Below are 23,461 nucleotides of genomic sequence, written 5' to 3' on the forward strand. Positions count from 1 at the left end.
ATGATTTTCTGACTAGAAAATTTTCATTTGATCTTTACTCGACTGAAGTGGCAAACACACAAAACTGTTGATCTTTTCTTTGTGTTTAAAAAAAAAAAAAAAAAGATCTATGATTCTGCATCCTTGTCATATCAATCATGTACAAATCAAGTGAAAATTTTCAAGTAAAAAAATCACGTCTTAATAAGAAATACTAAAACTTGAAACACTATATAATGGCGTTTAATGCTTAATTATGATTTGATTAAAAGTTTAAAAAGCTATAATTTTCTCTTGGAATATGATGGGTGTGGGCACAAGCTTTCTTTTGCTTCAATTATATTATCTTCAATTCTTTGATTGGTTCTAATTGTTAATCTTTAACTTTGTCATTCCTACAATTACATTATGACAATCATATTAGTAAAGGTTTTGATCGAGTAATAGAGTTCTTGTGAGTAATAATGTACATTTGCCTTTGTTTATTTTATTTATATACTTTTATGAGAATATTTGATTATATTATTTTTGTTCTATATGTGGTATCTCTAAAGAACTGAGATCTTTTCTTCATGATGGTCATGTATTGATATTTAATTATGGTTTCATAATTCATTTATTAACAAAATCACATGTTAATTTCATTAAAATTCATATTATCATTTTTGGCTCTAGATTCCAATATCTGACTTATCTGGAAAATCCCGAGAATGTCATTGTTAAACATGTACCATACTCTAAGGTGTTGGATATCGATTTTCTGAAACCATACCATACCTAACTTTACAGTTTTTGAACTTGGTACATTTTTATGTTCCCACAATAGATAAGAATTTCATAATGATTTTCTTCCAAATTATTATTTTTTAATTATAGAAGAAGACTTTTAAGAAAAGTGACATCACCTCCAAAAAGATCTCATGGTAACGCTTATGTTACAGATGAATTCCTATTGTTATTTCAATCTTTTGTTTAACCTCTCTTCTTTTTTGCCTTCTTTTACAAAGTTTGAAGGACGATCAATAGGTCATTCGAAATTTCATGGAATATGAAGTATTGCTGGTTAGGTTTAAATATATCTTATGGTGTTGAGTATTATATATTATCTTTACCATGCACACACTTTGATTAGTCTAATAGTAAACCTAATTTATTTAACAAAATTGTACTTTGAAAAAGAAAATCACAACTCGCCTCTTCTTTATATTTTCACTCTTTAGTTCTATGTCTATAGTTTGTTATGTTTTCCTTACTCATCGTAATAGTTTATCTAGCATACCTTTATTCTACCAATTAAACTAACTCCATCTAATTACAATCAAACAATTTTTTGTTTTATATTATTCTTTATTGATAATTAGTAATTAATATTTTTTAATAATTGAATATTTATTGTACTTGAAAAGTTACAATAATTTCTAAAATTATAATGACATTTGTTTTTTCCTATTACACCATTATTGCATGTTAATTATAATAACAACAATATATTTATTCTAAGCTCATAAGAATGAGTATCTGTCTAAAAAAAGGGGGGGAAAAAAAAAACAATCAATAAGATGGATGAGTCGTGGCTTTCATGGAGAATCGACTTCAACCTTTTTTAAGAGAGGATCCAAAATTCTAAGAATGAGGTTTGGTGAAGGTACTAGCTAGTTTAGCCGGAAAAGAGGTTATAGTTGATGATACTATAGACTTAGCTAGCTTCAATTTACACCATCACCGATTTATTGATCTCATTAGCAAATAAAACTAAATTGAGTTCCTATAACGCTGCGTTGACGTGGCAGTGTGTGAAGCTGTTGGCAAATTAGAATCTTAGAAAATAAATGAACTAGAATTTTGGGAACTTTGAGGTGCGAAAAATTACTTTCTTTAAGACTTTATATGTCCCAACTCATATAAGAGTTTGTTGACGGGTTCCCGACAAAATAGCCTCCAAGACACAACAAAGCCACGATGAGAATTTGAAAGCAACAATCTTGAGTAGTCTCCCTATAAATTCTCTCCTGAAACAATATGTATTCTTCGATGTAACAGTTTGAGAACTTTCGAACGCTTGATAAAAATCTTTAAAAAACAAACATGAGTAATTTGGCCTTCCTTCCAATTTGATTATAGAGAATGAAGGGATTCTTAAATGTCTATCCAAAAAGATACACTTGAACAAATAAATGTATCTATTAATGAAAAGTCAATAGGTATGTCCATTCATGAATAACCAAAAGATATATCCATTCATGAAAATCCAAAAGGTATATCCATTCATGAAAAGTCAAAAGATGCACCTATTCATGGATATCCAAGAAGTTATGACTTTCCATAAAAAACACCCATTAGCACGTCTTTAAAAAAATTAATAAAAAAAGACTTTATAAAAATAAAATCCCAACGAAAGCATCTATTATTATGACCACATTGCCACCCACTACGTGAAAAAAGGGTAAATTCAACTTGACCCTTTTAAACACTATGTGAAAAAAGGTTAAATTCCAAGGACCACGACGTCGAATTTACCCATGTTTTCACATAGTGACCTCAACACTGTGTTATAGGAATCTAATGTAGAATGGCTCCATTAAAAAAAATGCTAGCTAACAAATAATAATCATAATAATAATAATAATAATAATAATAATAATAATAATAAAAGAATAGTTTGGTGAAGAATGCACTACGTGAAAATTGGAAAATTCAACGGACCAAGGCCCATGAATTTTATAAATCAAAATTCGACGGCATAGGGCCGTCGTAACTAGTGATGGTCCCTAGATTTGATGGTTCAGAGTCATCAAATTTCTCCCATCCTCCATTAATTTGACGGTTTTGGCCTGTTGAAAGAAAAAAATTATCAATGAAAAGTTTGACGCCATGGTCTATCAAATTTTGCAAAATTCAACAGCCTTGGGAAGTCGAATATGAGATTTTTTCACGGTGTGATGGGAGGTTGGTGATAAGAATTACAATGGATATTTAAATGACAAAAATGACCTCAAATCGTTTTATTACTTTTCCTACTTGTTTTGGTAGGACAAGATTTAATTCTTCATACTCATTATTTTTATTTTAGAAAAAATTATAGTATCAAATAATGTTTGTCCCATTAAACCAAACCTATTACAGGTGGAAAAGTATTTCTCGGAGAATTACTTGAAAAATTAATCCCTAAGAAACAAGGGGATAATCTCATATTTTGAGTGAGAGATAGAACCAATAAAGGTTCGATCTAGTGAGGGTCTGGTTTAGGAGTGTTCAACCTTGTAACTCGGACCAAATTGAAATTGGTTTATTGGATTTTGGTCCGATTTGGGGGTAAATCGAAAACTAGATCGAATTGACCGGTTTCGAATTCAACCCAGACCAATGGCCTGAAGGTGAACCCCCCCACCTGAAAACCCATGAAATCGGGTTCCAATCGATCCAGTTATGATTTGGTTTTTGACCCGAAATCTATAAAATTTGTAAAAATTACATTTTTTTTCTTATATAATTGAGCTAGACACCGTGTCACGATTCCCATGAATTTATTTTTATTTTTTAAATTTTAGAATTCAAAGTCAGAATGGTATCAAGATCATTGAAGTGGTACAATGTGGGTCAAATACTAGGTTAAGTGTTTTGGTTTGAGTTATTACTCGTCCGATTCCAGGTTTAGTCTGGTTTTAGATACCTAACTCGAAATTAAACCTCCGAGGATCAGGTTGGTCACGGTTCGGATAAGTTATTAGTTCCGATATGATTTTAGGGTAAAAAAAAACCTTGTCCAAGTATTTGGGTCTAGAGTTTTTGAACACCCTTAGCCTGGTCCAATAAGGCCCCGTTAGATACAGTTGTCAAAATTTGATATCAGATTCTGTTGTAAGAAATTGCTGCAAGAAACAATTGTAAAAAGGTAGAACACTGAAAAGCTTATTTGATAGAGTCTTGTAAAAGTGTTGTACTGTTTACTAGAATTTGATAATTATTGTTTGATACAGTTGTTGGAATCTATTGTATTAAGTTAAAATGATCAGAATACTCTTAATGTTGATAATGCACCCTTAATGTTTGTTAGGACAACATATCCTAGAATTTCAATATGTTTACAACATTTATTACACTAATTAATGACAAATTTGATTTTTTTTTAAATGGGAAAAAGTTTTAAAATTCCTGAAAACTGTGGCAAACTACCAAATTGATCTGAAGAAGTTTAGTACGTTGGATCATTCTATCTAAAGCTCATTGAGAAAAATGATTTCGAAGTCTATCACTTAAAAATCTCGATATGTAGAGAAATACTACTTAAAAGCTTCCCCAAATAATAGTTCTTTACCATCTATGGGGATTTATCTCCTTACCAACTCACCAATTAAACTCAATGGACGAGGAAATATGAATGATGAACATTTATGATCCTAGACCCATTTCCAATAATACCTCTCAAAACTAACATCTTTGGTGGATGAAATTTATATCGATTATATGCTAAATATGAATGATAGACAATTATGATCCTAAACCCATTTACAACAATACCTCTCAAAACTAACATCTTTGGTGGATGAAATTTAAATCACTTTTGAGAGGTTATCTGATTCGAAATTTAACCGTGCGAGCGTACACAAAATTTTCTCTAAAACAACAACCAAGCCTTACCTCAAAGATTTGCAGGTTGGATAAACGAATTCTATTCCTCCATTTCTCTAAAACCTCTCCCACTTTGAGGGGATACAACTAAGAAGATTACAATATCCTCAAAAAATCAAACAGTTTCAAGGATACAAAAGGTTTTATGCTTCCCTTATCCCTATTATTCCTTCAAACAAAACAACATAACTTTTTATCCTGGATTTAGTCTATCCAAGGAAGACCTACCCTTAATTCCAAACATTCATCTCTATCCCTGAAAATTAATGGTCTATTTTCATAATATAAAATATATATATATATATATTTTATAATTTTTTTTCAAGAAAAATTAAAATTGAAATAGACCCTAAACATTGTGCAGAAGGTACTTAGATTCAAAATAAACGAAATTATACAAATAATTCAAAGACTCAGATAATAAAAATGAGAAAAAAAAAAAAAAAGACGACCCATTTGGGAGAAGAATTCGAAAACCAGTTTGGAACATTAAACTGAAAAGGCTTGGAGAAGATATGACAGATGGGTTTGAGAGAGAAACTAGAAAAAAGCTGTACCTTTTGTTGAAGGGAAGACTAAGATTCCATGTGGGGTTATTGTTGGGTTGCCTATCGATAATGAAACTCACTCTAAAAGTCGATTTTTTGTGTGAATTTGGTGAGGTTTTATTAGGAGTTCGAGAGAAAGATGAGAGATTGAAGAAGCAGCTTCTCTAACCATTCTGTATTTCTGATTTGAGAAGGATAGGGATATCATTTTTATTTTTTTAAGGCTACTTTGGTCTTTTCACTTGAGCTGTTATACAGCTTTCGCTTCTCCCTCGTATGCAAATTTTAAAAGCATCGTTTACCTGCTTTTTCAAATGGCGTTAAAAAGTGTTAGAAGCTGCGTTTAAAAACGCTATCAAAAGGGACATTCGACTTTAAAAAGCGCCTTCTAGACGTAAACACAGTGGAAGCCGCGTTTAAAAGCGATATCAAACAGCCACTAAGATATTGTACTATTCATTATTCAAACCCGATAAAATAATAACATGATCATCAGGGGGATATTTTCATAATTTCACAAGTCATTATAAAAGTCAGAAGTCAAGGGCGTAAGTCAAAAGTCAAACTAAAAAGTATGACATATAATAAAGCCAATAAACAGCTTAAATTAAAAAAAAAGTGCCATCTGTGTATATAAACTGATCTATCTCTAATATACCCTCTCTATTCTTCTCTTCCTCTCTCTCTCTCTCTACTCTTCTCGTCTTTCTCTCATGCGATTTAGGGGGTGAAATCTTTCTGATCTTAGCCCGGAAAGCTTGATTTACCTGTGTTTGTGAAGAAATCAGTTGTTCTGATAGTCTTTCTTCTTTAGTTCTCACTTTGATTGCAGAGAACTGTAATTTCAGGTTATCTAACCATAAGAGAGAATCCTAGATTTTAAACCCAGATTTCTGATCTGGGTTTCTCTTTCTACAGTGGTTTTAATCCCGAAATTTCAATAAAACCAGTCATCGGTGTGAGATGGGTACTAGTAGTTTGTTAAGTTTTGCTTGAGATATACCTAGATTCCTCTTCTAGGTCCCTGACGTCATCTTTTTTTTATGATTCAACAACTATTAGAAGGCCACGTCATCAGAAGCTAGGGTTCATGAATGGGCAGATTTGCATGGAATGATTGACAGTCGTTGTTTGCAGATGTGGCATCATCAAGATTCACATGCAATGCACGGTTGTGATGTAATCTTTCCACCGGATTTGATTTGAGAATCTTGATGATGCTGCATCGGCAATAAGCGACTACTGAAGGAGTTTGTTCTGATGTTTTATTTTATTTTTTCCCTTAGAACACGGTGAGAATCATTGATCCTTCCCAGCTTTTCTCTTATAGATTCTGCAACTCTTACTAATGTTCTAATAAATGATCTTTAAATGGGTTTCTTTAGTGTTTATGTGTAGGGAACAAAGCAAACTACAAAAAAAGACAGATTTGATGAGTTTGTTGAATGTTGGGATGGATGGAGATTATGGTGTCAAAGGTAAGTGAAATTGGGTTTTTTTTTTTCTTACTGGATTTTGGTTATTACATTTAATGCCATTATAGAGATATTTTGGTTTTGTTTCTTGCTATAAATTTTAATATAGGTTAATTAAGTTTATTTTAGGTTGTTAAGTTTTCTGTTGGGGAGAGATTAAATGCTTGAGTGATTAATAGGCATTGTTGAAAGTGTGATGAATCGTAGGGAAATTAAATTGGATTCACCTAGGCAATTCAATGCAGATCATGATGAAAATATGTCATTGGCCATCATTCATGTTGGTGGACCAACCTAGATAGATATCCTGCAATTTTGTCCCCTTGAAAGATCTCTGTCTGTCTCTCTCTCTCTCTCTTTCTCTCTCTCTCTCTCTCTCTCACACACACACACACACACTAGAGGCACATATTCAGTGCAGTTATTTTTCACCTCTAAAACAATGAAACCTTAATGATTCACACAATAACATAAAATTTAAGGTTCCAATTGCATTTTGAGTTCAATGTTTGTAGGTTGAGTTGGGAGCATCTTCATAGAAGGAGTGACTTTGAAATGTCATGGGAGGAGATACAGGTATTTCTTCAACATTTATGATTAGAGATAATTCAGGTAGTAATATTTCACATAAATCTGTTTAATTTTACCCTAATTTATCAATGGTTTGCTTGAGATATTTTGGGTTTAGTGGAAACTTGATTAAAACAAGCAACAAGAATCAAAGTAATTGGGGAATTGATGTGCTTTTACCCCTCCCCCCCCCTTCTTTTGTTTTTGATTGATTTTTTAATGAATCAAAGAAATCAGTGTTAGGTCATTGGTTTAAAAAGAATTTTTTTCTCAAGGATCCTATATACTCTTGTGTTAGATACCTTATCCTTAAGTATATTCCATTGAATATAACTTCTACACATAAATCTGTTGGTTTTTAGTAAACTTGCCGCTTCAATCGTTGCATACTAATATTCAGGCCAGGCCTTTGAAGTAGGAATCTTCTGCCTAGCATGCCGCGACATATCCAGTTCAGACATAAAATAGTTTAATTTCTAGTTTTTGATACCATTCTCACCCCCAACATAAATGGCTTCCTAGTGCTTCTGGTAACAACAACTGTTAGGCCTTTCCCTTGTCACTTATCAGATCAAATTGCTCATATTAAATTTTCCTGTGAGCCCATCTTAAGGAGTAAAACATTGAGAATTGCTTTTCTACACAACTCTTTCATATCACAGCTCACGATATGGTTGAAGAAGGGAAAATCTATATTTACTCTCGAGTACAAAAGACCTTATTTTAAATTCTTAGGAATAGATCTTAAAGAAATAGTTGGGGCCATTAAGTGCAAAATCTACTAAAAGAACTATCTGATATAAGTTCAATTTCTCATATTGCATAGATTTTTAAGTCCCTCTTTCAAGGCAAATTTGTTTGTTGTCTTCCCTAATTAAACAACTTAAAAATGGGTCATATCATGATAAAAAGAAAATCTAGTTATCAAATAATAGATCCACTATGACGCGTCTGCAACGATAAACTAAGTATTCTTTTTTTGTTTAGAATCTTTACATTTAATATAATATGGTTTAGTGTCATTATGGTTTCTATATTTAAATCTGCTTTTCATTTGGACTAAGCTCATGAGTACAGTATTCAAGTCTAATCTAGATTATCATTTTCTTTATTCCACAATAATCCCCAATCTAGTTGAGAGCACATGTCACATTCAAACTAATCATGACAGAATCTTTCACATGTAAACATTAGAAAGAATAAACAAGAAAAGCCATGGTAATAACTCAGCAAATAAAAGAACAAAATCCTTAAAAAAGAAGAGTTACTTGCTTGTTGAGTATAACTTGCATTAATCTTGGAAGAATAATTCTGATAACAAGGTTTAAAGTAGAACGATGCTCTCATGGTAAGGTCACCATTGGAAGAAAACCTGTTGAGAAATTGTCTAGATTGGGCTCCTCACAAGCCACTAACTCTAAAAAAGCAAAATTATTCGCTCTTTTCGTCTAATCAGAATTGTACACACTGACTAACCATGGTGGGCTCACCATGAGAGAATCGCTCTTAAAAGAAATGGGAATTGTACAAAGTTCATGAAAATTAAGTTAAAATGTAGGATTAAAGGCATAGTTAATATTTGTTAAATGTAGGATTAATTATGGGTGGAAGTTAAGTTAACTGTACAAAATTAATTTAAGTTAACTTTGACCATTTAATATTATTGTTTTAAGGGCTTTTAGTATTTTTAGTATCCTAACCACAGTTAATGTTATATGTAGGGTTAATTAAAGGCATCCATTTGTTTGAATACATCCCATAATTGCCATGTTCTCTTAATCTTGGTTTATTTTTATTTTTTTCTTTGTCAATTTCAATGGGAAGTAGCAAGAATTCATTCTCTTAAGAGAACCAGATGGTCATTTGTTCTAACTGAGTTTTCTTGATGAGAAATTAAGTAGATGAAGCATCTCAAGCCAGGTCATGTGGGGAGGAGGTTAGAGACAAAATATGTTGTGTCATGTGACCATAGATGGAAGGACTATGACTCCTTTTCCACTGATATCAGGTACATATAGGTGGAAATGTATTTGAGTTGTAAAAGATGAAACTTACTTTACTTTCTGAAAGATCAATAGAAGTTTGTGACAAAATTTAAAAAAGGAAAAAAATAAAAATAAAGTAGCTGCATGGAGAAAATTTATAAAGAGAAGTAGCTATTTAGCAATTAGGGTGAATTACCATTTCGTGAGCTGAAAATGAGATGTTTACGATTTTGGCTAATTGTTCATTTTAATTATCAAAATGTGAATGATCATGAATGATAACGAATTCGGCAGTTTTATAGTGCTTAATTTGCAAGTTTAAAGTGATTATTTCCAATTAGTCACTTTAAACCTGCGAAATACTCACTTGAAAAACCTCTGAATTTGTTATCATTCACATTTTGAAAATTAAAATGAACAATGAGCCGGAATCCTAAATTCGTCGAAAGTTGATCACTTTTGATTACTTTTTCGTAAATATCCCTAGCAATTATATATTAGCATACCTTGTTCAATCATGAACTTGGGTACAATTTAATTAATTCCAAATATATCCGTATATAATTGTTTATTGATGAGTTATAGATGTTCTTAACAAATACATTTTCCAATGGACCAACAGCCTGAAATTCGAAGTGACTACAATGAGATTGGTTTCGATTATAGTCAAAGAAAAGAGAGAAGATTAAAAACAAAATACAATGATGATCTCATATGTGTACGTATGTAAATAGACTGTCCAGCTTTATAATGACTCTAGATGAGGATTTTGTTACACGTAGGCATGGTTTAGATTATTAGAATGTATCGGTCTCAAAACATTGAATGTTTCAGGAATATAACGGATTGTATAGAATGTATCGATCGATACCGTTCATTGACCAAAACATTCAATCGATATAACATTTTAAACCTTGCATGTAGGATCCAGAGTTTCGAATGAAGCTGATGATCTCCTTCCCTCTAGGCCTGTTTAGTATTTATACCCTTACGAGGAGAGGGGCACGCACACACACCATGCCAGATGCCAGTGGCTCCATCCTTTGTCGTTGCCTGATGACAACTTCGAATCTATTCCCCAGCCCAGACTTCTTTCCCTAGTCTAATATTTGTGTAACAAATGTGAACTTCGCATTTAATATTGTCGAATGACCAATAATGCCTCCATCGATCTTTCGTGATTGGTTCTGGTGTCGTGCATATTGACATTGTCAAGGTATAAAGCGGCGGGCCTCTTGTAATTGGCTTGTTAGAATCCTAATCAGCATTGTCGTCGTCTATCCATGATCCAAGTTGGAGGTACCACCTACAATGTGTTGTATAATCAAATAATTAATGTAATCCAAGGCCATATATGGATTTGTGTCACCAATAGTCACCCTTCTCTAATTATTATTAAAATATTTTTTAGAAATTTTAAATATGTGAGGATACTTTTGTGATTAAAAAAAAAAACTGGATGATCTCTTTTTCATTCTTGAACTTAAGAAACTCAATTCATATGTGAGTTTCCCTTTAGATTTTTTGTTTATTTTTTTATTTTTATAAAAAAGATATTTCAAACAATTTTCTTACTATAATACTGTTAGTATGTACTTGCAACTTATATATAGCTGAAGTGCCATTACACACGCGTGTGAATCACACGTGCCTTCCAATGGTGGTGGAAAGGAACGTGGGAAGAGACAAACGAGACTGGTCATTAAAGTGGTGGGGAAAAGAAAAGGAAAGAAAAAAAAATGTCGAAATCCAAGGAGAGATCTATGAGATTATCCGTCCTTTTCTTTTTAATTTTTATTTGGGTAATTTTGCCAAACCCTTCTCAATTTTGGTGTGTATTGTAGATCCCCCTTGGGTTTAGAAACTGGTGACATACCCCTCACTCTTAACCAAGGGTCTTCTATGAAAGATTAATAGATTGACAGAAATACCCTCATTTTTTTAAACTCTTCCAAAAAAACCCTAGATATTTTTCTACTAGACTCGGGATCCAATATTGTGTCCCGCCCCTATAAAATAGGTTAGGGTGTTGGCTCCTAATCAAGCTGCTCACACAGTCCAATGTGTTTATTTTCTAATCAAAGTGTGACACGTAGGGGTGCAACTTGGTTTGGTTTGAGGTCAAATTGGAACCAAACTGACATAGGTTGGTTCTACTAAATAAGAATCAGAACCGAACCAAATTCCATTGGAATCAAACTAACCCAAATTGAATTAAAGTCGGCTTGGTTCAGATTGCCAATAATTTATAAATTATAAGTAATATTTTTTAATGAAAAAACAAACATATAATAAACATAAAATTTCATACAATAATCACTAATCTATTCATAAAAAATCATTAATTTATACACAAAAAAATACTAATCTATGTCCTAATTCTTAAAATAATTCATAATAATAATTATTTATATATATATATATATATATATGCATAGGGGTTCAGTTCTCGGTTTGGATAAGTTCTATTCAAGGTTGATCCAAGAACCGCACTAAATTGATTGGTTCTCTATTTTCGTAACTAGAATTGAACCAAACCACCCCAAGGCTATCGGTTTGGTTCGGTTCTTGATTTGAACCGGACCAAGTTGCACCCCTAGTAACATGCGGACACTGTTCCTATCTATAGAAACAAGACCACTGTGTGGGATCTCAACTCTTTTTATAAACCTCCTGATTTTTTTCTCTTAAAACTCATCATCTTCAACCTTATTGAATTTTGATAAGGAGTAGGAATTACTAGATAAATCAATTGGAAGATTACCCTTACGATTAAAGATAATATATATATTTGATATTTAGGTGTGAATGGGAATCAATGATATTTTACTAGAGATAGAAATGAGGGTACTTCAGTTATTTTATTTTGGTATCTATGGAAGACTGTTGTCAATGGGTATCTCAAAAACATACACAAAAGTGGGAGGAGTAAGGCAAAATAATCCATTTTATTATTTAAGAAAATAAGGCAAAATAGTACACTTGGTACGTGGAAGTTTCTCCCTCATTCAAAATGAGAGACAGCTTAAAAGAATAAAGCCAAATTACAGTTGAAATGTTAGTACGTCCAATTTTATTGATTGTACTATTTGTTAGTGCCACCTCATGCTTTCATCAGCCTTAGATCCCCATTTTCACATTGCCTAGTTCTGGATATTAATAAAGTTTTTGGCTTTAAGTTTGTTTAATTTGAGTTTTGAAGGTAACGTTTGGGCTCAAGATTCTCATTTTTGGATCCTCAAAATTCATTTTGGGTCCGAAAATATCGTTTTGTAAACTCTTTGCTTCTAACTTTCCATAGAAGTTGGAAATCGAAAATGGGCAAGTAACATAAGCTACCTCAATATTGTAATACCAAATCTAATAGACGGTCTATATGATCGCGCCTAGAAAATGGGAGGATATGCATTTTTTTTAATATCTTTTTTAAATTGAAAAATCCATTTAATTTATGCCATTGAATTTCATTGTCTCGATTAATATTTCACAACTCTCAACCAACTAAGTACTCTTATTTTCAACCTTAATTTAAGAAAGTTATTTTTCATTGGTGGTTGGCTATAATTAGTAGGGGAACAACTTGGTCTGGTTCAAATCGAGAATTGAATCAAACCAATAGCTTTGGACTAGTTTGGTTTGGAACGAGTTGTAGTTTAGTTCTGGGTTTAGAAAATGGAGAACCAATTAATTTGATTTAATTCTCAATTTAAGGCTTGTATAGAACTTAGGGGTGCAACTTGGTTCGGGTTGGTTTGGTTTAGAGTAAAATCAGAACTGAACCAACCAAGAGTAATTCCATTATATGAGAACCCGAACCGAACCAAATTATTCTAGAACTGAACCAACCCAAACTGACCTTATTTCAGTTTGATTCGATTCAATTCCATGGGCTGTCAAGGAAGAGTAGAAATTCTTTAGGTTGTTTTGCAGCTTAAGAAGGAGAGAGGGAACCTGTTGCAGCCTCAGGTAGCACCGTCGGAGGACGCAGCTGCAGGACGCACTGTATTAGATTTCTCGCAAACCCTTTGCTTTTGCAACCATCGAAAACTCATCAAACATCGAAACAATCAAACCTGTTTTTGATGAATCAAAGGAATCATCTTTAAACAGTTATGGAAAATAAACCCTAGTTGAAATACAAAACCTTAGAGAGAGAGAGAGAGAGAGAGAGTGTGAGTGAGTGAGTGAGAGAGAGTGAGAGAGAGAGATGAACCTGTCACAGCTTCACGTCGTAGCGTCGCAAGACGCACTGTCACAGCCGCAGGTTTCACCGTTGCAAGACGTAGCCCCAGGTCTCACCATCGCAGGTCACAATTGGAGAGAGAGAGAGAAAAAGAGAGGTGAGGCAGCCACAGGCCATAGAGACGACAGAGAGAGAGACAAGGGTTAGGTTAGGTTAGGTTTTGTAAGAAATAAAAAATATAAATATAAATTTAATCTTTCATTTTAAATTAATATTATTCGGTTTTCGATTTGATTCGATTTTTTACATTACCTAAATCGATAACCGAACTGAATTTATCAGTCTTTTATTTTTTAAATCTGAACCGATATCAATCTAAACCGAACCAAACCAATCCAAATTGCACGGTTTGGTTCGGTTCTCAGTTTGAACCGAATTAAGTTGCACCCCTAATAGAACCGAACCAAATTGAGATCTGAACCTTATATAATACATAAAGAAATATATTTATTTATTATGGATTATTTTAGGAGTTAGGACATAGATTAATGACTTATTTATGGATAAATTAAATTTTTTAATGAATAAATTAATGGTTTATTATACAAAATTTTATATTTATTTTTTTATTAAAATATATCGTTTCCAACTAAGTTTATAAGATATTGACAACCCATGGAACTGAACTAAGCCAAATTGATCTTAGTTTGGTTTAGATTGGTTCGGTTCTATTGGCGTTTCAGTTCGAGTCTGATTCGTTTTTAGTGGAACCAATCTATATTGGTTTCGTTCCGATTTAGTCACAAACTGAACCGAGTTGCACCCTTAATAATTAGGACTGTTAATGGGCTATTCTGACTTGATGGGTTCTTAGGCTTGGGTCATTATAAGGTGGGTTTGAGGCTGCATTGTAAGCCCAGTGGGCTCAACTGAGGATTCCTCTTAAAAATTCTAAAAACCTTTTCCAGTCTTAGGCCAGTATTTTGAGTAAAACATACAATTAAGTTGGACTTGGTATTAAACTGTGTAATGCTTAGCTACTTATTTGGACGGGCTTCAATTGGCCCAAACTTGGCCCATTAACATCTCTAGGCTATAAGATAAACTCTGGCCTGGTAAGAACAAATCTAATAGCCTTGTGTTTGTTTCCAATTGTTTTTCAGGTTTGAGAGTACCCAGAACCTGGAACAATATTAACCTTTATCCATAGCTAGAACATTACCATCCATGTAACAAAAAAAAAAAAAACCATACCCTATAGGGCCAATAAAGATCTAATTCGATAATATATTTATATTCTACATTTATTTAGATATATAATATAGATTATAGATATAATTTCATTGAATCGGGTTGGATTAGGATTAATCCAAAAATATTGATTTTTTTGGAGTTTTAAATACTCCAAGTTAGAATTTAGGGGTGTCAATGGGTCTGTTATGGTTTGGCTCCAAAAGAAATTAGAACCATTAAATTTTATTGGTTCTGATTCTCAAATTAATGGAATCAGGGTTAAAAAATTTATTTACATTTAAAAAAAAAAATTTCTCGATTCCTATAAATTTCAATTCTCTTAAATTCTAATAACAAGAGGGTTATCCATTGACACCCCCTAAGTCTGATTAGAAACTCGATCAAATTATATGATTAGGTTTGTTCTCTTTCCAGACAAATATAAATAAATTTAGAGAGCCGCTATTGCCACACCAACTGTTGCCAATGCCACACAATTCCTACTTAAATCAGGGTGAATAAGACATACCTCCATATGTTTTACTGAATATTAGAGATATTCTCTATGCTTTGATACTGATGATGATATGCATTCTTTGACTTCAATCTTCTAAATAGATTAAGAGGAAAAGACTCAAATGCCCTCATTTTTAATTTTTATTTAAAAATCCAGATTTTTTTTCTCTAAAACCAATCATCTTCGATTTTCAAGATAACTTTAATCTATTCAACCTTATTTTCATGCATTATTTTCTATCTTGCCCTTTTAAAAAAAAAAAAAAAAAAAAACAAGTTGACGAGTTAGAAAGTAAGATGTCGAATTGACTCTACTCACTGGGCATCCGAGCCGAGTTTTGAGTCCTAACGGCCATGTAACAATGCAAATATATCTGTAAACGAATCTTCATGCGTCGATTAAAAGATCGAACGGCTCATGTCTCTTTGTTCGTGTTACTGCTTATCGTCTACGCGTATCAGCAGTTACTCTCTTTGTTCTCTCTCTCCCTTCTAAGTGCCAACGCCAACCGTTTTCTTCGAAAAATTAGAAGATCCCACGTTTTCGCAATCTCATCGTCCTTGCTCCCTCGCTCGCTCGCTCTTCCAAATCTCGATCTAAAGTTGTTCCAAATCACGCTAGGTTTCCAAGAGAACGATCTCTCCTCGACAGTCTCTATGTATGCCATCTTCAATGTTCGAATCATCGTAAGTCCAAGAACTCGAATCCCTCTTTCCACTTCTGTAATTTTTGAAATTGAAGAATTTGGTTGGATTCATGTTTCGATTATTACTGATTATACATTTCTTTCGGTAATTCTGTTTCATTTGGATAATTTGAGTAATCTCATCGTTGCAGATTGATTTGATGAGGAAATTCGCGTAAAAGGTGTGTTTTTTTTTTTTGGTTCTGATTTACATTTTTTTTTCTTTCTATTTTTTCGATTTATGGATGTAGATTTTGTAGATGTTTATTTGATTTTTTTTATTAGGATTTTTGGAGATGGTGATGGAGAGTCCATTAAAAATGTTGTCTGATGTAGACGTAAGGCAAACCCTAACCCTAAGGAATGGCTTGATAGGATCAAACGAGAACATGGAGGATAATATTGGGAGGGAGATTGGATTGCTGATGCAAGAGCAGTGTAGTAAAGAAATCATTGATAGGGAGAGGGGTTTGAATATTTATAGAAGTGGCAGTGCTCCTCCGACCGTCGAAGGATCGATGACTGCTGTGGGTAGTCTGTTTAGGCATTCGAATGCCCATTTCTCGGGTATTAACGGCAATGGCAATGCAAATGGGGTTCTATCGGAAGAAGAAATTCGCTCACATCCCTCATATCTTTCATATTATTATTCTCATGAGAATCTTAATCCTAGACTTCCTCCACCTTTGTTGACAAAGGAGGATTGGCGCATAGCACAGAGGTTTCAATCTGGGGCATCGTCATATGGAGGATTTGGGGATACAAGGAGGAAGGAATTGATCAATGAGAGCAACAGTAAATCGTTGTTCTCATCGCAGCCCGGTCGTCCAGCACAAAGTGGGGAAGCAGTGTTAAGTGAACCAAGGAAGGTCACACCAAGGAACCTCAATCAGCAACCTCTTGCGGAATGGCTTGAGAGGGGCACGGATGGTCTAATTGGATTGGCGGGCGTGGGATTGGGTTCAAGAAGAAAGAGCCTTGCCGACATGCTTCAGGTGATGTTTGTATTCTTTCATAGCTTTTGCAATCTAGAGGATTTCTTCTATTACCACTGTTTTCTTTTGGTTCATTTCTTTGCATTGTGAGGCAAGTTTATAGGCCTTGTATTAGCCACATTTCTAGATGAATGCTTAAGTATATGTTGTGACATGTAAGGATGAAAACTTATGTTGAATGCTTCTGTTGGAGTATTTGGTTATGAAATACTACTTATTTGCTTTTGAGTTCCCTTGCAATTTGTTAATGAATTGACATGCTTCCACTTGTTAAACGAGGCTCACCCCTGGCTGTGAGATGACCCTTGAGCCTCCGTATTTCAAAAGACATTCCTACAAATGTAAAACTTGGGCATTTCAGTTTTTCATCCCTGAAATGGGACTTCTTTTTTCCATATGTGTCATTTTGGTCATTTAATTTTGTTGAATTCTTTATTGAGGTAATAGTAGTATTTTACATTACATTTCCAGTCCGAAGATTGGATAAAGGATGAGGGTTACGCCAGGGTTTGACCATTGGTGTAAAAAGTTGCCACATGTGGGGCTTAGACCCATAGCTCAGTTGGTTTGACACATTGCAAAGCAACTTTGAGGTCGTGGGTTCAAGTCCAACTTACCCATATATATATATTTGCCGCCTCTTAACATGAATCCTTTTTTTTATTTTATAAGTATAATATATTGCAAAGAGGAAAACCGAAAACAAAGAGGCCTCTTAACATGAATCCTGATTGATGGTATAGTAGTATTTCACCATTACAATGCCACATGTCAATCAACTGAGACAAAAGAAAATGTTACTAAGAGAGATAGCGTGTGGTGCTTCCTAATTTTCTCTATTAAAAAATGAATTGGCATATTTTAAGAAAATTCTTTTTTTCCTTATTGATATTCCAAAAGCTCATTTTTTTATAGCCTGTGTTTCTGTTCGCAAGAAAATTGGATCCATTGGAAAGCTTTCTTAGAGATATTTCCATTCATATCCATCATCTATTTCTATCTAATTAGCATCATCCATACCTTGTCCCAATATCTATGGCCAGCAACGTGAATTTAGCCATTCAACTCGATTTTTATCCATATCTTCAAATATTTTATTAATACCTCCATGCATGGCCTTTTTGGCCCATCTCTTGTCCTTTAAAGCCTTCAACTTGCATCAATTGTCATTGATGTTGTTATTGGTCTTCTTTGTACATGTCCAAAGCATCTCAAATGACATTCCTTTATTTTAGCTTCTACTCAATATATTCCTAAGTTCTCCTGATTATACTTATCTTACCTTGTCTTAGTACTCATTCTTCTCAACATCCTCATTTGTGCTACGCTCATTCTGTAAAAATATTTCTTAACCTATCAAAAAAATGTTCTTAATGATCCAACATTCATTGCAATAAACTATGATTGGCCCTTATTACTGTCTTGTTAACTTTTTTTTCCTTTAGTTTGATCAGTACATGTCAATCACATGATACACTTGAAGCATTCCTTCGCTTTATCCACCCATCTCCAATTCTATGGGTCACAGCTTTAATGGTTTCTTCATCTCTATGGATATTTTTACCGAAATAGAGAACGTGGTCTCTTTGGAGCATTTCTTGTTCGTCATTTTTAACTAGTGTCTTATCCTTAAGATTATTCTGAGCTCTGACTAAAGTTGCACTACATATATTCAGTCTTGGTCCTACTTATCCTAAAAACCTTAGTTTCCAATATATACCTCCATGTTTTTAATTTTTAGTTTAATCACTGTCTAGTTTCATTGACCAACAATACATCACTTGCAAAGCTTCATCTCTTGATCATCTACATTCTACAGTATGTCACAACAGTTCAAAAACTGTATACATGTTACCGGAACTTTTCTGGCCACTTAAGAAAACTGTTGGGAATTACTTCCCTCCTGTTATGCTGATATAAAGGTAACTTCTTCTGCAGGAAGGACTTGGACGACCTACTAACATATCTGCTCCTCTTTCACGCCCAGTTAGCCATAATGCTTTCGATGATTTTGTGGATCCATTGGGAGCGTCTGATCTACAATTGAAACATTTACGCAATGGGATGGAATCTGTAAATGGCTTATCATCCAGAGCAACTTCCCCTGGATTGGTTAGGGTTCAAAGCTTTGGTTCATCTATTTCTCATTCTTTTTCGTCCATCGTGGGTTCATCTCTACCGAGAAGTACAACCCCTGAAGCTCCACTGGTTGGGAGGTCTCCTTCTCCTTGTCTTCCTCCTGTAGGAGGAAGAGTTAGTGCTGCTGATAGGAAGAATGTTACTGCTTCAAATGTCTTTAATGGTTTGTCTTCCAGCATGGGTGATTGTCCTGATATTGCGGCTACTTTATGTGGCCTAAGCCTATCAAAAAATGGACTTGTTGATGAAGATGGTGATGTACATTCCCAGCTTCAACAGGAATTTGATGATCAGACTAATATCATGTTTGATAGGCCAAATGGTCATAGAAAGAGCGGTGGAAATCATGTGGGGTCTGGCCTTCAGGAGCCAACTATGGACCCACTTTATATACAATACTTGTCCAGAACTTCTGAGTATGCTGCGTACCTCAATGACCCTTCTTTGGGAAGGAATCACATAGGCACTTCACATGGAGATTTGCTTGGATTTCAGAAAGAATACCTCGAGGCATTAATTGCACAACAGAAACAACAGTATGGCGTGCCATTTATAGGTAAATCTGGTGGTTTAAATCATGGTTATTATGAGAGCCGCACATTTGGTCTTGGCATGCCATATCCAGAGAACCCAATAGCAAATCCCATCGAACATAATGAACGAATCTTGCGTTTTCCCTCCATGGTAAGTTCTTCAAGAGGATCTATTGGATCTTGGCACTCTGGTAATATTAGAAATATTGAAGGAAGTTATGCTTCATCCTTAATGGAAGAGTTCAAGAACAACAGGACCAAGTGTTTTGAACTTTTGGACATCGTTGATCATGTAGTTGAGTTCAGGTACACTTATTCAGCAATCAGCGCTTTCTGTGGCGTTTTATTCTACTATTGCACATACAGATGAACTCAGTTCTTTTTCTTATTTTGTTCAATTCAGTGTGGATCAATACGGGAGTCGCTTTATTCAGCAGAAACTAGAAACTGCCACAGTTGAAGAAAAGAACAAGATTTTTCCAGAAATCATTCCTCATGCTCGTACCTTGATGACTGATGTCTTCGGAAATTATGTTATACAGAAAGTATATATATATATGTTATCATTCACATAACTAAGTGTGCCAAACATTCTGAACTTATTCTTACATAATTTTACCCGACTTTGCAGTTTTTTGAGCATGGTACAGAAAGTCAAAGAAAGGAGTTAGCCAGCCAGCTAATAGGTCATGTTTTACCTCTGAGTCTTCAAATGTATGGTTGCAGAGTGATTCAGAAGGTTGGTTACATCATTTCTTGGTGCTCGGTTAGATACCTTTTCTATAATTCAAGTTGCACATGATTCTGTTTTAAATTGATTTTAGATATTTGTTTTGCTCGTAAAGCATCATGAATGGATCTTATGTTTGCAATCATTCATGCAGGCTTTGGAGATGGTTGATATGGATGAGAAGACTCGGATGGTGGCAGAGCTTGATGGCGTGGTCATGAAATGTGTCCGTGATCAGAACGGTAATCATGTCATCCAGAAGTGCATTGAATGTGTTCCTGAAAATCAAATTCAATTTATCATCTCAACATTCTATGGGCAAGTCGTGGCACTCTCAACCCACCCTTATGGCTGCCGTGTCATTCAGGTAAGCAATCTCTTTTGATCACATTCTTTAGTCCTTGTGTCTTTCTATGCATTCCTCTGAATAATACCTTCTCTTGATGCTAGCAGAGGGTTCTGGAGCACTGCAATGATCTGAATACACTACACATTATTATGAGTGAAATTCTGCAATCAATCTGTACTCTGGCACAAGACCAATATGGGAATTACGTTGTTCAGGTACACAACTGTTTTCAGACTTCTGTTGGTAGTCATGACACTTCTACATGAATCTGTTATTCTGTAACATCCCTAGTATGGATTATTTTCTTGATTTGCTTTTTTTCCTCGGAGGAAGCATTGTTTTATTGATTGATTCTGTGTTTAACATCTGCTTTCTGCAAATAAGGTGTTGGCTTTCATTTTTCCCTTGAACATTTAGAAATTATCAGTCCAAAACAAAACCGAGTGTACTTTATATTATTTATGTGCTACATCAACTGAGAAATCATCATCGAAGCCTATTCTCATATATTATATTCCTAATACTACCCCACTTGCTGCGATGTAATTAAAATATCAGAAGATGTATGTTGCTTGGATTTCCTTTTGATTGTGGTATCTATCTAATTTTTTTTCTCATGGAATTTTAAGTTGCTTCTTGTTTGTGATGTGTTGTTTTATTTGAATGCTTATGTCATGAATCTTGTTTCACTATTACATCTCCACTTTCTTGTGTTCATTGATGTTGTTGTTTTGCTTGTGTTTATTCTATAGCATGTTCTGCAACATGGGAAACCGCATGAACGGTCTGCTATAATAAAAAAGCTTGCAGGACAGATTGTTAAGATGAGTCAACAGAAATTTGCTTCCAATGTTGTTGAGAAGTGCTTAACTTCTGGCGGACCTGAAGAACGTCAACTTCTCATAAATGAGATGCTTGGCTCAACAGATGAGAATGAACCCTTGCAGGTTTATGAGATTCTCTTGTTCCTCTTAATTCCGAACTTGAGTCATTTATATGCAGAAGATCAATCATTTCATTTATTTCATTCCCAAGTAAAATATACAAAAAATTTCAGTACCACTGTTTGTATGCCTTTGTAAATCGTCGTTGTCTTATGCCTTGAACCCAAATATATATATGGAGAAACAAAGATGCTTACAACTTAAGAGTAGGTCTGATGTTATTTTTTAGGCATAAACATCAATCTTGGGGTGATCTCAGGGAGTTGACTTGTGATAAACAACGAACTACAAAAAATTATGCTATTTGATATAGATTAACCGAGAGTGATAAAATGCAAACTGACAGGCCATGATGAAAGATCCATATGGGAACTATGTCGTGCAGAAGGTTCTCGAGACTTGCGACAATCAGAGTCGGGAGTTGATCCTATCACGCATCAAGGTCCACTTAAATGCTCTGACAAGGTACACCTACGGTAAACATGTTGTTGCCCGTGTTGAAAAGCTCATCACCACTGGAGGTGAGAAATCCTTTCAGAAACACTTCTTTAATTGTCTATCCCATTGGCGGGGGGATCTGTTTTTAATGCTGCTTCTGATAACTTTGTGCCTCCCTTTGTTTGCAGAAAGACATATCGGGATTTCATCCTCATATTCCTTATGAGGAGTCCAGTGGAATGGTAAAAAAAAAAGGCGCCCATGTACAGCTAACAAGACTGGTGGCCTCAATGGATATCAGTCTGAGTCCACAGAAACTGAAGGTGTAAATAACTTGTAGGAGTTCTGAAATAAGATTTTGCTTGTTCTATCTCTGTGTATTTGGCACATCTTGTAATTTAATGATGACAATTAGACGTTAATGAGGGTTTCTTGAGGGAGATGGAGGTAGGATGATCAATAATGCTCTGATTTTTTTTGTTTTTTTGGTGGAAATAAAATGTACAAGGTCCGTAGAGTCTGTAAATAAAACCAGGGTAACGGTTAACGCAAATGTAAAGAATGGGAAGAGAGTCCTCAAACCTCCGTTATGTGACTTTCAAAAGACTATCTTTTTTATTTAAGTAACCACATTTCATGCCTTTTCTTTGTTTATTTATCTGTTTTTGTTACTTCTGCTTATCCAAATGCATTAGAGAGTTTCCTCAGCTCAAATTGTCATGAGCCTTCTTTGACCTATTGTAAATAGCCTGCACTAAGGATTAGTATGTGATCACTCTGGCTATATTTGCTGTGAATTAAGGAGCATACTGTAATATATCTATTTATAATAAAACACAATTGAGTTGGTATAATTGTTTGACACAAATCTTTATGTGGGATACATTTTATTGTTTTTTCTCTTTACTTATATTTCATTTTTTACCCTTTTTAACCTATCTTATTATTATTATTTTTTTCATCTTTTACCTCTTTAAACTCAAATTTCTTTAATAATACTCTTCTAACTTTTTTTTTTCTTTTTATCCCCTTAACCTTCCCATCAAATTATATTTTTTTTTGTAGGATCCACTTTATTTTCTCTACACTTCATCCATTATAATTTTATTATATTTCATATTTTATTTTATCCTTTAATCCACTTTAATTTTTTTTCTCTCTTATCCCTTAACCTGCGAGAGGAGGCACGGGTGAACTCTAGTAGTTGATTCAATAGATCATATTTTTGCAATAACTTGTAATGAACCATTTTTAGCTTGAATCATTGTATAAATTCACATATATAAATAACCATATATATTTGCTATTTTATGTGTACATACATACAGACATACAATGTGTAATCAATCTGCACTGACATTTTTTAACATTATTTTCAAGATCAATATTTTGAAATTGCAAAATACTAATAATAAAAATCCTTACTTTAAAAAAAAAGAAAAAAAAAAAAGAAAAAAGAATAAGTTCTATTTTTTGTGGAACACTTTTTTATTTAAATCCTGGTAGACAGTGGACCGGGCCTGTATCTG

General features: G+C 34.0%; 1 protein-coding gene and 1 long non-coding RNA gene across 8 annotated transcripts; both read left to right on the top strand.

Moving 5' to 3' along the window:
• The first annotated feature begins 5,839 nt into the window (after positions 1-5,839).
• On the top strand, positions 5,840-10,585 carry LOC147399768 (uncharacterized). 4 transcript variants are annotated; one of them, XR_015179124.1, is made up of 5 exons: positions 5,840-6,448; positions 6,542-6,634; positions 7,147-7,207; positions 9,029-9,209; positions 10,111-10,584. It is a non-coding gene; the product is annotated as an uncharacterized LOC147399768 (long non-coding RNA). The 4 variants fall into 4 exon arrangements; XR_015179125.1 differs by having other exon boundaries at positions 9,103-9,209; positions 10,111-10,583; XR_015179123.1 differs by having other exon boundaries at positions 9,029-10,585.
• A 5,003-nt stretch (positions 10,586-15,588) lies between these two features.
• Positions 15,589-22,420, top strand: LOC147399769 (pumilio homolog 4-like). 4 transcript variants are annotated; one of them, XM_086445244.1, is made up of 11 exons: positions 15,589-15,805; positions 15,940-15,986; positions 16,090-16,799; positions 18,738-19,777; positions 19,875-20,016; positions 20,103-20,210; positions 20,356-20,568; positions 20,655-20,765; positions 21,303-21,497; positions 21,841-22,015; positions 22,121-22,420. In XM_086445244.1, the coding sequence occupies exons 3-11, from the start codon at positions 16,101-16,103 to the stop codon at positions 22,156-22,158; spliced, it is 2,721 nt and encodes a 906-aa protein (XP_086301370.1). In that variant the 5' UTR covers positions 15,589-15,805; positions 15,940-15,986; positions 16,090-16,100; the 3' UTR covers positions 22,159-22,420. The 4 variants fall into 4 exon arrangements, with proteins under 4 accessions (XP_086301370.1, XP_086301372.1, XP_086301369.1 ...); XM_086445246.1 differs by having other exon boundaries at positions 16,180-16,799; XM_086445243.1 differs by having other exon boundaries at positions 15,957-15,986.
• The last annotated feature ends 1,041 nt before the right edge of the window (positions 22,421-23,461 follow it).

The sequence above is a fragment of the Akebia trifoliata genome, chromosome 6 (assembly GCF_017979445.1).
Source record: "Akebia trifoliata isolate Shusen 1 chromosome 6, ASM1797944v1, whole genome shotgun sequence".
NCBI classification, from domain to species: domain Eukaryota; kingdom Viridiplantae; phylum Streptophyta; class Magnoliopsida; order Ranunculales; family Lardizabalaceae; genus Akebia; species Akebia trifoliata.

What these genes read in the sequence shown, in the direction of transcription:
- LOC147399769 (XM_086445244.1), top strand. Translation starts at nt 16,101, where the DNA reads ATGGTGATGGAGAGTCCATTAAAAATGTTGTCTGATGTAGACGTAAGG. An exon ending in ATGGCTGCCGTGTCATTCAG is followed by an intron (nt 20,569 to 20,654) that starts GTAAGCAATCTC and finishes TGATGCTAGCAG; the next exon opens with AGGGTTCTGGAGCACTGCAA. An exon ending in ATGAGAATGAACCCTTGCAG is followed by an intron (nt 21,498 to 21,840) that starts GTTTATGAGATT and finishes GCAAACTGACAG; the next exon opens with GCCATGATGAAAGATCCATA.